At 62.2% G+C, this 12,810-nt stretch overlaps 1 protein-coding gene across 1 annotated transcript; it reads left to right on the top strand.

The window, feature by feature from the left end:
* The first annotated feature begins 4,788 nt into the window (after nt 1-4,788).
* On the top strand, nt 4,789-12,479 carry LOC137671019 (glutamine-rich protein 2-like). Its single transcript, XM_068414238.1, has 17 exons — nt 4,789-5,160; nt 5,343-5,447; nt 5,812-5,880; nt 6,724-7,570; nt 7,709-7,803; nt 7,938-8,029; nt 8,167-8,272; nt 8,437-8,637; nt 8,905-9,030; nt 9,253-9,327; nt 9,635-9,799; nt 9,963-10,084; nt 10,620-10,685; nt 10,956-11,057; nt 11,646-11,799; nt 11,967-12,054; nt 12,283-12,479. The coding sequence occupies exons 1-17, from the start codon at nt 4,789-4,791 to the stop codon at nt 12,477-12,479; spliced, it is 2,982 nt and encodes a 993-aa protein (XP_068270339.1).
* The last annotated feature ends 331 nt before the right edge of the window (nt 12,480-12,810 follow it).

The raw sequence follows: 12,810 nt of genomic DNA on the forward strand, positions 1-12,810 counted from the left end.
CTCGGCTAGAGAAGAAGCTGCACATCCTTCTCCTTCTGCGCCACCTGCTGACGATGAAGAACTGCCTCAGGCACTCAATCGGCTAAGCATCACAGAGGGCCCCTCTTGTAGACCTAAGATTAACGCCCCTCCAGATAAACTCTTTAGCGTGCCGGGAATTCCTGTGTTCCCTCGGGACCCTGGGAAATTTTGGGAGGCTGTAAAATCATCGGCAGCTCAGGAGGGGGAGTGGGAGGTGGTAGAGAAACTGGGAGGCACGGGAGGTGATGCGGGTGGATCTGCATCTGGTCCTTCTGTTTATCCTGTGATTTTTAATGATCCTGCTGCGGGTCAGCCTCATATGCATGCTCCTTTTTCGTGGAAAGTTGTACAGGATTTGCAAAAGAGTGTAGCTCAATATGGTATAAATTCTCCTCCAAGTATGCAGATGTTAATGTTGTTGACAATGGAGACCTTGACTCCTTGGGGTTTTAAGCAGCTGGGAAGGATAATTTTCCAGCCTGTGCAATTTGCAGGTGTTTATGTCAAATTGGAGAAGCGCTTGTGAAGCTCAGGCGCTGGTAAATTTGCGATACAGTCAAGATGATCCTCGGTATGGTAATGGAGTAGATGTCTTAATGGGAGAGGGTCAGTTTGCTAATCCTAATCATCAGGCGCAATGGCATCCTCTTCTTTTAGATCAGATTAAGATGTTGGGTATGCAGGCGATTGTAAAAACTGCACAACTGGCATCTCCAGTGCGCAGATACACCACCGTGAGACAGGGACCAAAAGAGCCATTTTTACCTTTTGACGAGAGGTTACAAGAGGTGGTTGAGAAACAAGTTTTTGATGTGGATTTGCGAGAGACATTGATAACGCAGCTAGCTAGGGATAATGCTAATGCTGATTGTCAAAAGATCGTTGAAGCTTTACCTGGGGAACCAGATATTGAATGCTATGATAAAGGCATGTGCAAAAGTGGGTACTGTGGAACATAAGGCTCAGGTTATGGCTGCGATGAGAACGGTATAACTTGAGAGTTTTCAGAAATTAATGAAAGATGAGCAAACATACTGTGCTTTCTTTTCTCACCATCCAGCAGCTCTACCTTTCTCCAGCATGTGGTAGTGCAAGCTCAGGTTCAATTTTTGTTTTACTGGTTTTCTTGTATGATTTTTTCTAATGTTTTTATGTGGCATGAAGGTTTATTGCATTCAGAGCACTGCTTATCATCAAAGGACGGATGCGATGTCGGGAGCTTGTGGCCAGAGATCCTGCATCACTGACCGTTCCTATTGCAGCTCAGTACTTTGAGTGGTGTATGGCCAATAGCTTTGCTTTGCAAACAGCCATGGAGAATTTCTCGGGACAGGTTGTTTACCACTTGCCCTCCCATCCTGTTATAAAATTGAGTGCGGAACTTCCAATTGCCACGAGAGTGTTGTGCGCAGACACTCCTGTGGAGGGAATTACCATTTTTACGGATGGATCTGGCAAAACAGGCAAGGTGGGCCTTGTCTGGTATTCTGACAGCAAGTGGGAATCTATGGTAGTACAACAAGAGGGTTCACCTCAGGTGGTAGAATTACGAGCTGTATTACAAGTGTTTCAGAATTTCCCCACTCCCTTTAATTTGGTTACTGATTCAGCATATGTAGCTGGCATTGTAAAACATTTGGACAGATCTGTTAATAGAGCATACACGTAATCAGTGTGTTTTTGAATTGCTGCGAGCTCTGTGGCAAGAAATTCAAATCCAAACTGCATTGTTTTATGTTTTACATGTAAGAAGTCATACTAATTTGCCTGGGTTTATTGCAGAAGGCAATGCTCGAGTGGACTCTTTGGTTTCTGACCCTACAAATTCTACTGCAATGACTGTACAGGTGCCGGACATTAAACAGCAGGCACGTATGTCACATGAGTTTTTTCATCAAGGACGTTGGGCACTGCGACGACAATTTCATTTGGCACACAGTGATGCTCAGAATATTGTGGCCATGTGTCCCGATTGTCAGCAACTGCCGCAACCTATGCAGATACAAGGAGCCAATCCTCGAGGACTGCAGGCCTTGGACATTTGGCAAACAGATGTAACTCACATTGCTGAATTCGGCAGGTTAAAATATGTTCATGTAACGGTTGACACTTTTTTTTCTTTGATTATAGCTACAGCGCAAACAGGTGAAAATGCTGGTCACGTCATTCGACACTGGCGAAAAGCTTTTGCAACTGCGGGCATCCCTAAACAGATAGACTGATAATGGGCCTGCCTACCGTTCTGCTAAGGTGCAAGCTTTCTTACAGGTTTGGGGTGTTACTCACGTTACTGGCATCCCTCATTCTCCCACAGGACAAGCAATCATCGAGCGAGCACATCAGACTCTGAAACGCATGCTTTTAAAACAAAAAGGGGGAAGGAGTGGTGAGACACCTGAAGCTAGACTGGATAAAGCAGTATATGTACTGAACTTCCTTCAAATTCGAACTGATAAAACTGATCCTCCTGTTGTAATGCATTTTGGGTCAATGAAGGGACGATCGCAGGTGGAACCTGATGTAAAAGTTCTCATTCGAGACCTGCCCAGGCAGTGGACGGGACCACATGATCTACTAACCTGGGGACAGGGTTATGCTTGTGTTCCCACAGATGTAGGACCTCGTTGGATGCCAGCCAGGTGTGTGCGTCCCACCGTGGGAAAGGAAAAAGAAGTAACTCAGAATCAGGAGACAGTCACTTGAAGATGGGAGGGTTGTATATAGCTGTTTTTCTATATACTCTCATAGCAAACCTTACAGCATGGATACCATCTCAACCGAAAACCAATGTCTGGGTTACATTAAAAATTTTTGCAGCTTCTTTACTAGTGCCTGGAGCAGCTGCTGCTAGAGCATGAAGTACCTTGAATAAGTTGGGATGCTGGCTTTCAAAACAGACCAATGCTACTTTTGCGGCCTTAAGTAATTTGCTGTTAGATGTAGACTCAGTTAGACACGCTACACTGCAAAACAGGGCTGCTACTGATTGTCTTCTATTAGCACAAGGCCATGGTTGTGAAGAGTTTGAGGGAATGTGCTGCTTTAACTTATCCGACCACTCAGAGAGTATACACAAACAATTGGCCCAAATGAAAGAAAACATGAAACACATCACAAAGGAGACAGATCCACTATCCGAGCGGTTAGAGGGCCTGGGACTAGGAGGGTGGCTCGCTAGATTGATTAAAATACTATTGATGGGCTTGCTTATGCTTTGCGTTATCGCGCTTGTATTACCATGTATCCTTAAGTGTGTACCGAGCATGACAGAATCTGCTATAAAAAAGGTGTGGATGGTTCAAGAACTTACGGGATCTGCTGATCCTATGATGCCTGAAGAAATGGTGGAAATACGGATGTATCCATGATCTTTTTAAACCAAAAAGGGGGAATTGTTGGGGAATATTGTTACAATATTGTTATAGCTAGCGGGAAAAATCAAGGGCAAGAGTAAATTGCAATGTGACAAAGAAGGGATTGAGAAATGCTGAATCTACAATGAGGATTGCCAAACAGGTGCTAGGCTAGCATGAGAAAGAGGAAGAAAGTTGCCGCTTGCTGATAGGAGTAAGGAGCGCTTGAAACTGCTGAATTGGTCTGTGGCTTCGCTTGTAGTTGCAAAATGAATAGATAAAGTGTATCAAGAAATAGAATGAAACATTAAACAAAGCCCTGCTTCAGAATAATCATGAAAGTAGAAACATGCACTATATAAAAAGAGCTATGCTGCTTGCAATAAAGGTTCATCAATGATCTGAAACTCATCTACGCGTGCTGTCGCTACTGCCACACATAGTCCAGTGGTTTCAGCCTCTATGGGAGCCTGCTCAGAGGTTACCATCTCTACGAAGCAAAGCCATCGCTTTGACACTGGCCCGGAAGTGAAGAGATTTGGATAATCTGTAAAATCAAGTAATTCTGAATTTCCACACGCAATGTCCATTTCTCTCCCTTTAGTTCCCACTGCCATAGCCCTCCCTGTCCCCAGCTGCACAGGAACTCTTCTCCCTCTCCCCCCATTCCCCCGGCCATATCGCTCTCTGTCCTCCCCTTCCAACATCCCTCCCTCTCTACCAGCTCCTGAGCCATATCCCACCCTCTCCCCAAGCTCCCACAGCCATGGCCTTCCCTCTCCCCCAGTTCCCAGCGCCACATCACTCCCACTCCCCAGTTGTGCAGCAATGAGCAAAGTGGCAGGGAAGAAACCAGCTGTGGTCCCTCTCAGCATCCCCCATGGGTTTATTTCAGCCAGCTGCAGGTGACGGATGGCCATGATGGGCCCCCGGCAGAGCGGGCAGGTGGCAGTGACGGCGGCGCCAGCCCAGCGCGGGATGCAGGCACGGCAGAACGTGTGCCAGCAGGAGCTGATGGCAGTGGGGTGTTGGAGGGGTCCCAAGCAGATGGGGCAGGTGTCCCCTGGCCGGGACTGCCTGGCAGCTCCCGGCGCCGCAGCCTCATGCCCAGACGCCTCCATCGCTGCTGGCGGGACCTGGTGTGGCTGTCAGCCGCTGGCAGGACTTGGTGGGTGCCGCTGGTGGGACTCGACGTCTCGGGTGCCGCTGGCAGCGTGCCGCGTTGCCACGTAGTGCTGCCCACCGCAAGTGAGGTCAGGGGGCAACAGTGACTCTGGTGACATCACAGTGCTCTCAGGGCGCACCCGGGGATGCACCCAGGAGCTCCCCCAGCCTCAGCGACAGAAGCTGTGGTGCAAAGCCCGTCCGGCAGCGTGCTTCGCACCTCCGTGTGTACCCAGGCGGGGCGGCAGCCATGGAGCAGCTCAGCCTGTCCCAGCTTCTGGACCTGTCCTTCGCGACACCCGACCCTGCAGCCGTAAACTTCACAATGCTGCGCTGCCTGCTGCAGGCCCTGCTCCGGCACCTGGGTCTGCTGGACCTGCCTGCCCCAGAGCGGGGGCACGGCCCGAGCCCCCTCCTCGTGGGGGGCCAGCCTGCCGAGACGCAGCCAGGCCCGGAGAGGCGGGGGGACATGGCCCAGGGCACGGGGCAGCAGCCCCGGGAGCCGGGGGAGCAGCTGCCCAGGAAGGAGCCGCCCCAGGTCGCCTCCCTGGCCGCCTCCCTGGGCGCCGCCCTGGGGCAGCTGCAGCAGCAGGTGGAGTCGAACGAGAGCGGCATCGCCAAGGTAGAGGCTCTGGCCGGTGCCCTGGTGCTGCCCCGCCAGCCGCCCTCTCCTCCGGGCTCTGTGCCGCCGCTGCGCCGGGCCCTGCGCTGCCCCTGGCCCTGTGCAGAGCACAGCAGGGGTCCAGGTCCTGGTGCCCAGGGACCCTCCCCTGGGGTTCACCCGCCAGCCCCCCCCTTTCCCAGGCCAGGGCTGTCTCCCAGGACCTCCTTGAGGAGATGGGCGGCGTGAGGGCGGCGCAGTCCCGCATGGCTGAGGACATCCGCACCATCCAGGAGGCCCTTGGCTTGGTGAGCTGCTGCCGGTGCCCGCGGGAGGGAGCCGGGTCCCCTTCCCCTCCCTGCCCCTCTCCCTGTCGCCCTGTCCCTGCCCAGTCCCTGCCCAGCGGCCGTCGGTGTCACCCAGTGTGAAGGATGTCCCTGCGGGGCGGGGGGGGGGGCTCAGCCCACCCCACCAGGAGCCCCCACCCAAAAAACAGTCACCCGGGCGCCGGGAAGGAGGGGAGAGCAAGACCTCTGCGGGCAATCCAGCCACAGCCCCCGGCACAGCCCTGCCCCGCGTCCCTCTCTCTGGTGCCCAAGCCAAGTGGCGGCTGCTCCTTTCCAAGCCCCCTCCCGTGTCCTGACTGCTGTCCCCCTCCTCGCCCCATGCCAGGGGACTCTCCAGGACGCTGCCGGCCGGCTGCTGGGCCTCCACGACCAGGTGATGCTGGGCAGCGATGCGGTACGGCCGCCAGCACGGCCAGGTCCTGCCCTGGCACAGGAGGCGGCTGCGTCCCCAGCTCCCCCGGGGCTCCCAGCCCTCCTGCCTCAGGGCATGGGCCATGGCTTGGGGTGCTGGGCAGAGATGCTGGGGGGGTCCTGTCCCGTCCCCGGGGGTCCCGTCCCTGCTGGCTACACGGCCAGGGCTGACCCCTGGATCCCTTCCTTCCCCAGAAAAGGCTGCAGGAAAGGCTGAGCCTCTCCCCGGCCCCGGAGGAGATGAGCAACCTGGGGTGCGGGGAGGTGTGGGAGGGTTGCTGGGGGCAGCGAAGGAGGAGGAGGAGGAGGAGGAGGCCAGGGTCTGCCGGTGGTGAGTGCTGGGGCACCGACAGCCCACGGCAGCCCCTCTGTGCGGCAAGCGAGCACCCGAAAGCCTTGGGGTGAGTGCGCAGCCCCACGGCCTCGCTCGGCCTGGGGCAGGACCACGGCTCCCTGCCCTCCCGGCCTCTCTGGGGCTGGCGGGTGGGAGCAGGGGACAGTGGAGGGACCTTTGGGGCAAAGCCCGGCATTTTGCACCGCGAGATGGTTCCCAAATGCTGCCTGTGGCTGCTGCTCCCACAACGCAGGTGCAGCCCGTTGGGCTGGGGAGCGGGTCTGGTGCAGCAGGCCCGGAGCAGTGAGTCCCACTGCTAGAGCAAACACGCGCGGCCGCCTTTGCCTTTGGGCTCTTGTGGGGCGCTTGAGTTTGGCCCCGTGAGCCGGGGCTTTGGGGACCTGGGCTGGGGACATGGCGGGGGGCCTGGGGTCTGTCCTCGCCACTGCACGGCTGCCCATAAACCTGCTCCCCTTTGCCTCCTCTTCCCAGCAGGGCAGTGGGGGCCAGGCTGCCCTCGCCGAGTGCCCCCAGTCGGACGTGGACATCCCGTGTGGGACAAGCTCTGGGCCAGCGCCGACAGGACCAGGGACATGGCCTGCTCCAAGGACCGGCACAGGGTCTCCAGGGACACAGGCTGGCACCCTGGGGGGGCAAGAAGGGACCGCTGAGAAGCGGGCAGGTGATCCCTCAGATAGGAGGGGGACATCTGATGGCAGCACCACTGCCCCGGGGGTGCAGCCAGGGGCCCCCGTCAGCCAGACCCCTACCCCGGGGGTGCAGCCAGGGGCCCCCGTCAGCCAGACCCCTACCCCGGGGGTGCAGCCAGGGGCCCCCGGTAGCCAGACCGCCGCCCCAGGGGTGCAGCCAGGTGCCCCCGGCAGCCAGTCCACTGCCCTGGGGATGCAGCCAGGGTCCCCCATCAGCCAGACAAGAACCCCAGGGATGCAGCCTGGCACTGAGACCACCACTCTGGGTGTGCGGCCGGGGTCCCCCGGCAGCCAGACCACCGCCCCGGGGGTGCAGCCAGGGGCCCCAGGCACTGGGAACAGCACCCTGGGGCTGCAGCCAGGGACCCCGAGCACCGAGACCACCACCCCGGCGATGCAGGCAGTATCTCCAGGGTCCCAAGAAGGAGAAGGAGGATTTCTGCCAAGGCCCCCCTCCAGGGGCTCCAGCAGGGCCTCCAGCCACTCCGTGGAGACAGTGGAAGCTCTCCACCAGATTGGGCAGCTCAGCCACCTCTGCGCTGCCCTGAAGGAGCAGGTGGCCCAGCTGGAAGCCAAGAAGTCAGACCGTGGTGAACTTGAGCAGCTGCGCCTGCTCTTCCCGGAGGGAGGTGGGAACTCTGTGGGGGCTGGCGGGGGTTGTTTGGCGTGGGTACACCCTGGGTCAGGGGGCTTGTCATGCTCAGAGCCTGGCCCTGAGGTCGAGACCCCCTCACCAGCAGCGTGTCCCCTTGGCCGTGTCCCTCTAGACCAGGAGAGCATCGCCAGCGTCCTGGCCGAGCTGCAGGGCCGGGTGTCCTCCCTGCAGGGCCTGGCCAGTGAGCTGCAGGGCGAGAAGGAGAAGGTGAGCCGGCGGCGGTCCCCAAGGGGGTGCGGGGGTGCTGGGGGGGTTTGGACGGGCTGGGGGCAGCTGAAGGGCCCCAGCGCTGGGACGACACGGGGGCCATGCCCTGACTGTGCCCCTGCTGCTGTTCCCAGACCAGGCAGCTGGAGGACGCCCTCGCAAAGCTGGGGGTGGCTGGAGCCGAGCGGAGAGCGGATGGCAGCGACCAGCTCAGCCTGCGACTGGGGTAAATGGGTGGGAGAGGGTTTCCTACCCTGTGGGGCTGCAAGGGAGCCTGGGGGGGCTGGCAGCATCCCAGTCTAGGGGCAAGAGACACCCCCTGAGAAGGGGCTAAGCCTGCCCATGCCCCCTCTCGCTGGCCAGGTCCGTGCTGCAGGAGGTGAAGTGGGAGCTGGGTCAGCAGCAGGAGGTGGCCAAGGCCACGCTGGAGCAGCTGGTCACCAAGACGGCCAGGCAGCTGCAGGAGCAGGTGAGGCTGGGGGGGGAGCGCTCCCAGCGCTGGGCAGGGTGGTCCTGGCTGGGGGTCCCGGCTGCGTCCCCTGGCTGGGTGGGGCCGTCGAGCCTCCATGGCACCCAGGCTCGTTGGCCACGTGCATCCCATCTCAGAAGCCATTCCTTCTCCCCTTCCTGCAGCTGGACGAGCTGAGGGCCATGGTGGGGAGCACGGGGCAGGAGTGGGCAGGGGTGCAGGCAGCGTGCCCCACCTGCTGCGGGGACAGCGGCGCACATGTGGCGAAGCTCCTCCGGCGCTACGAGGAGCTCCAGGAGCTGGTGGAGTCCGTGTCGCGGCAGGCAATGGGCAAGGCGGCAAGGCAGTTGCCGGGGAGGAGACAGGTAGGGAGATGGCAGCGTGGGGGGCTTGGGAGGGGGCTGCCGGGCCCCCCCCGGCTGGTTGTGCTTGGCTGCAATGAGGGGGAGCCCCTTGCTGCCCCCCAGCTCGGCTTGTACAAGTCAGCAGCGTGGAAGGCAATGAAAGCCTTGATGCATGTGTCCTGCTGGCACTGGTAGCCCATGGCCAGCGGGCAAGTAAGCCGGGGGTGTCTCCACGGGGCAGCCAGCCCCCCCTTGCACACCACCGCCTTGTCGCCTTCCTCTCTGAAGCAGGATGAGGAGCGGCTGAGGCACATCCAGGCCAGCATCGTGCAGGTGCAAGAGCACTGCGAGCAGCTCAGCTCCATCACGGGGAGCCTCCAGGATGATCGCCAGAAGCAGCAGAGAGACATCGAGGTGGGTGGCTGAAAGCCCCGCAGGGTGGCTGAGAGCATCCTGCAGGCAGAGCCCAGGCTGGGGACCACGAGGGATTTGTCCCTCTGCCAACCTGCCCGCAGCCCTGGGGAGGTTCAAAGTCCCTTTCCTGGAGGTTTTTCTTGGGGAGCAGGGGTTGCTCGGCTGGCTGGGAGGCAGCTCCAACCCTGCTTGGAGTCACGGTGGTGCTCTCTGTGTTGGCAGGCCCTGTTCCACTCCCTGGAGAGGCTGCAGGAGGAGAAAGCCGACAAGGAGGAGCTGCTGCTGGGCATTGACGTGGTATGGCCTCGAGGCACCCCGGCGCCAGCCAGGGGGTCCCGGGCAGGGTGACAAACGCCCCTTGTCCCTTGGGTGCTGGGTGGCAGAAGCGGCCGGGGGGAAGGAGGGTTTCCAGAACAGCTGCGGGTCCCTCGCCGCGTCCCTCTGCCTCCCCCCGGGTCCCTTTGTCCGCTGGGACCGACCCCACGGGGGTGATGGGGCAAGCGGGGCCACGCAGCCGCTCCTCCCTCTGCCCCGACCCACGTTGGCCCTGCCCCTCCTGCCTCCACCCTTTCCCCACCGCTCTCCTGCCTTTCCCCGGTGCTAGAAAGCAGACAAAGCCGCCCTGAACGGCAAAGTCAGCCGCAGCCAGTTTGAGGCGAGCATGGAGCGGCTGCAGGAGCTCATCCAGGAGGTGCAGAGCCGGGTGACGGGCCAGGAGCAGGGCTGGCAGCAGGTCCAGCGCCAGCTGTGGGAAGAGCTGGGCTCCAAGGTGAGGGCTGGCTCGTCCCCGCCATGCAAAACCAGCACCTGGGGGTCTTGGCAGCCCTGGGCAGCGTCCCTCCGAGGGTCCCCCCTCCCTGCCGGCTGTCCCCCCGGGGCACTGGCACTTCCCGTCCCGGGGCGGCCGGCTGAGGCTGTGCGTCCCCCCGCAGCTGGACCGCCTGGAGCTGGGGCCTTTCCGGCAGCAGCTGGATGAGCGCTGGAAGAGCGCCCTGGCACAGCTCAAGGAGAAGTTGCTGCTGACAGAGGTCGATGATGCAGCTGGGATGAAGAAGTGAGTGTGATGGGGACGGCGGTGGCTTCGGGGACAGCGCTCGCCCCGTTCCCTCCGGCTGTGCTGGCCGGTGCCCGCCTGGGTGCGACACGCAACAGCGCAGAGCTGGGTCGTGAGCTGCCCTCCTGGCAAGGCGCAGGGGGTAATTAGCGCTTGCCAGCACCCCCCGTTCCCATGGGACTGGGGTGCTGTGGGTGTCCGCGGGAGCAGTTCCCGTGGTGGGGGGGTGTGGGCGCTCCCCTCTGCGCCTTCTCCGGTGCCTCATACGAGGTGGAGCTTCTTCCCCGGTGGGAGCCCACAACCAGCCGCTCCCCCCATCGCACCCCCTTTATTCCGTAACCAGCCAGCGGGTTGGGACCTTGCTGGGTGCTGGGGGATTAACCGGGCTCCAGACCCCACGGTTCCCCCCGCAAACGCCGTACCTGGCTGAAGCCGAGCGCCCAGCCCCTTGCTGCTGTCTGCGAGCTGCTGCCTGCGTGTGGGCCGGGCTGCGTCCCCCCCAGGAGCTCGCCCAGCCCTTTTCTCCCCACTCCAGGCAGCTGCTGCCCGATTTCCAGTGCCTGTCCTGCGACCGGCCCCTCAGAGTGCAGACGCCTGGCCCGTGAGTAGCCCCTGGCACCGTGGGTGGGACGGGGGGAGGTGGGTGCTGGCGGTGCCCTGCTGTGCTGGGCACGGGGGTCTGTGTGTGTGCCTGGGGGTCCGACCCTGCCGAGCCCCCTGCGCAGCCCTGTGCATCAGCAGGGCGACGGGGACCCCTCCCCGGGGCAGCGGGGTGCCACGGGGTACAAGCCCGTGGGTTTTGGGGCGCTGCCCCGAGGCGGGGTGGGTAGTTTGTCCCCCGTCACCCAGACGTGGCCCCTGCCCTCCCCAGGCACATCGTGGCCATGCCGGCCCTGCCGCCGCTGACCCCCCACCTCGCCGAGCACCCCTGGCCTGTCGTCGAGCTGGAGCAACCGCAGCAGCCCGGGCACAGGTAGGGGACACGGGGAGCCATCCCCAGCCCTTAGGTGCTGGGTGACCCCCCAGCCCCAGCGAGGGAGAGCTCTTCCCTGTGGCCGGACAGAGGCGTCCAGGGGGTCTGGGCAGGGCAGGGGAGCAGAGATGTGCCGCCAAGGGTCAGCGGTGCTTGCCCCGGGTCTGGGGGGTTTTACAGCCCCCCACGCTGCCCCCTCTGCCCCAGTGTCCGTCTGAAGGGCGCTGAAGCGGCATGTGATGAGTTGTGTGTGGTCTCAGCCTGATCTCGGGCTTGGGGGGGTCGGGTGCCTCCTGTGAAAGGAGTCGCTGAGATGAAGCCCCGCGGCGGGGCCAGCCCAGCTCCTGCCTCCTGGTGTCCCTGCCGCGGGGTGCAGGGACCTGCCAGGGCCACAGCCAGCTCAGCGGGACCCTGGGGACACAGACCGTGCACAGGGCTGGGTGGGTGGGGGTCTCCTGCAGCAGCTGGGGGGAGCCGGGAGGGATGTACCCCAGCAGGGAGCACCCCCTGGCCCCCTCCCTGGCATAGGGTGCCGCCTGGGGTGCCGCATGGGGTGCCGGGCGCTGACTCCCGTGCCCCATCCCACAGGGAGCAGGCGGCCGAGCGTGTGTACCCCAGGGTGCCGCGGCAGTGCGGGGGCCAGCACACACTCACCGCCCCGCTGCAGCACGCCCCGCGCCTCCAGCCCCGGCCGCCCGGCGCCCCGCGGCTGCTCCAGCCCCTCACCGTGCTCCCCAGCAAGGTAGGGATGGGGTGGGGGGACACGGGGGGGAGGAGCGGGGCTGGGAGGGGGATGCTGAGCGTGCGGAGGGTCCGTGCCTCAGTTTCCGCAGGGAGGGCCGGGTGCGGGGGGTTGCTGGGCCGCGGGATCGGGCCCCGTGTCCCAGCCAACCGCTGTCCCCTCCCCAGCACGACCAGACGCAGCTCCTGGGCCGGGACGGCCACGTCTACCGGGGCCGGCGGGACGAGCAGCTGCCTCTGCCCGCGGGCCAGGACGGTACGGCCGGGGCGGGCTGGCGGGGGGACCCCCGGGGCGCGAAGGGGGCGGCGGGGGGCAGAGGGCACCCCGCTGTGTGCCGGGGGTGGGGGTGCGAGCGCGGGGCTGTGCCCGCAGGCGGGCAGGGGGGGCTCTGGGGTGCGGGGCGGGACGGGGCGGGACGGGGCGGGGGCGCTGGCGGAGGGCGCGAGCGGTGCCCGCGGTGCTGACCCTGCCCCTCGCCCCCAGGCCCCGCCGCCCCCCCGCAGCACCGGCCGCGCTCCTGCGACGGCCGTCTCCGCCGGGCCCCGAGGCTGCTCCCGCCCCTGCGGCCCCCGCGGGACGGAGCCGGCGCCCCGGCAGCCGGGCGGGGCTGGGAGTCCCCGGCCGAAGACCCCCCGGCCCGGCCGCCGAGCAGGCGAGAGAGCGGCCCCGGACAGCGCTGAAGGGCTCGGCCCGGCCCCGGCGCCCTGCGGGGACATCGCTCCTGCGGGCACGGGGACATCGATTAATAAAAAATCAATAAAAAACCTTCGACTTTTTTTTCTTGGTGGTTCTTTTTGGTTTTTGTTTGGTTTTGAGCAGACTGATTTGAAATTAACCCCCCCCTCCACCTCCTCCCTCTGCGGGAAAGGGCCATGAACGGGGATGGGGGGGGGCATCACCTTGATAAATCACAGCCCCCAGTTCTCCTTCCCCCGGGCCCTGCAGGGGTGCAGAGGGAGGGAGGACAGGGGGTCCCATGGGCTGTCTGACCCCATTTCCTGGTTTCTCTGG

Source organism: Nyctibius grandis, chromosome 16 (assembly GCF_013368605.1).
Source record: "Nyctibius grandis isolate bNycGra1 chromosome 16, bNycGra1.pri, whole genome shotgun sequence".
Classification (NCBI taxonomy): Eukaryota; Metazoa; Chordata; class Aves; order Nyctibiiformes; family Nyctibiidae; genus Nyctibius; species Nyctibius grandis.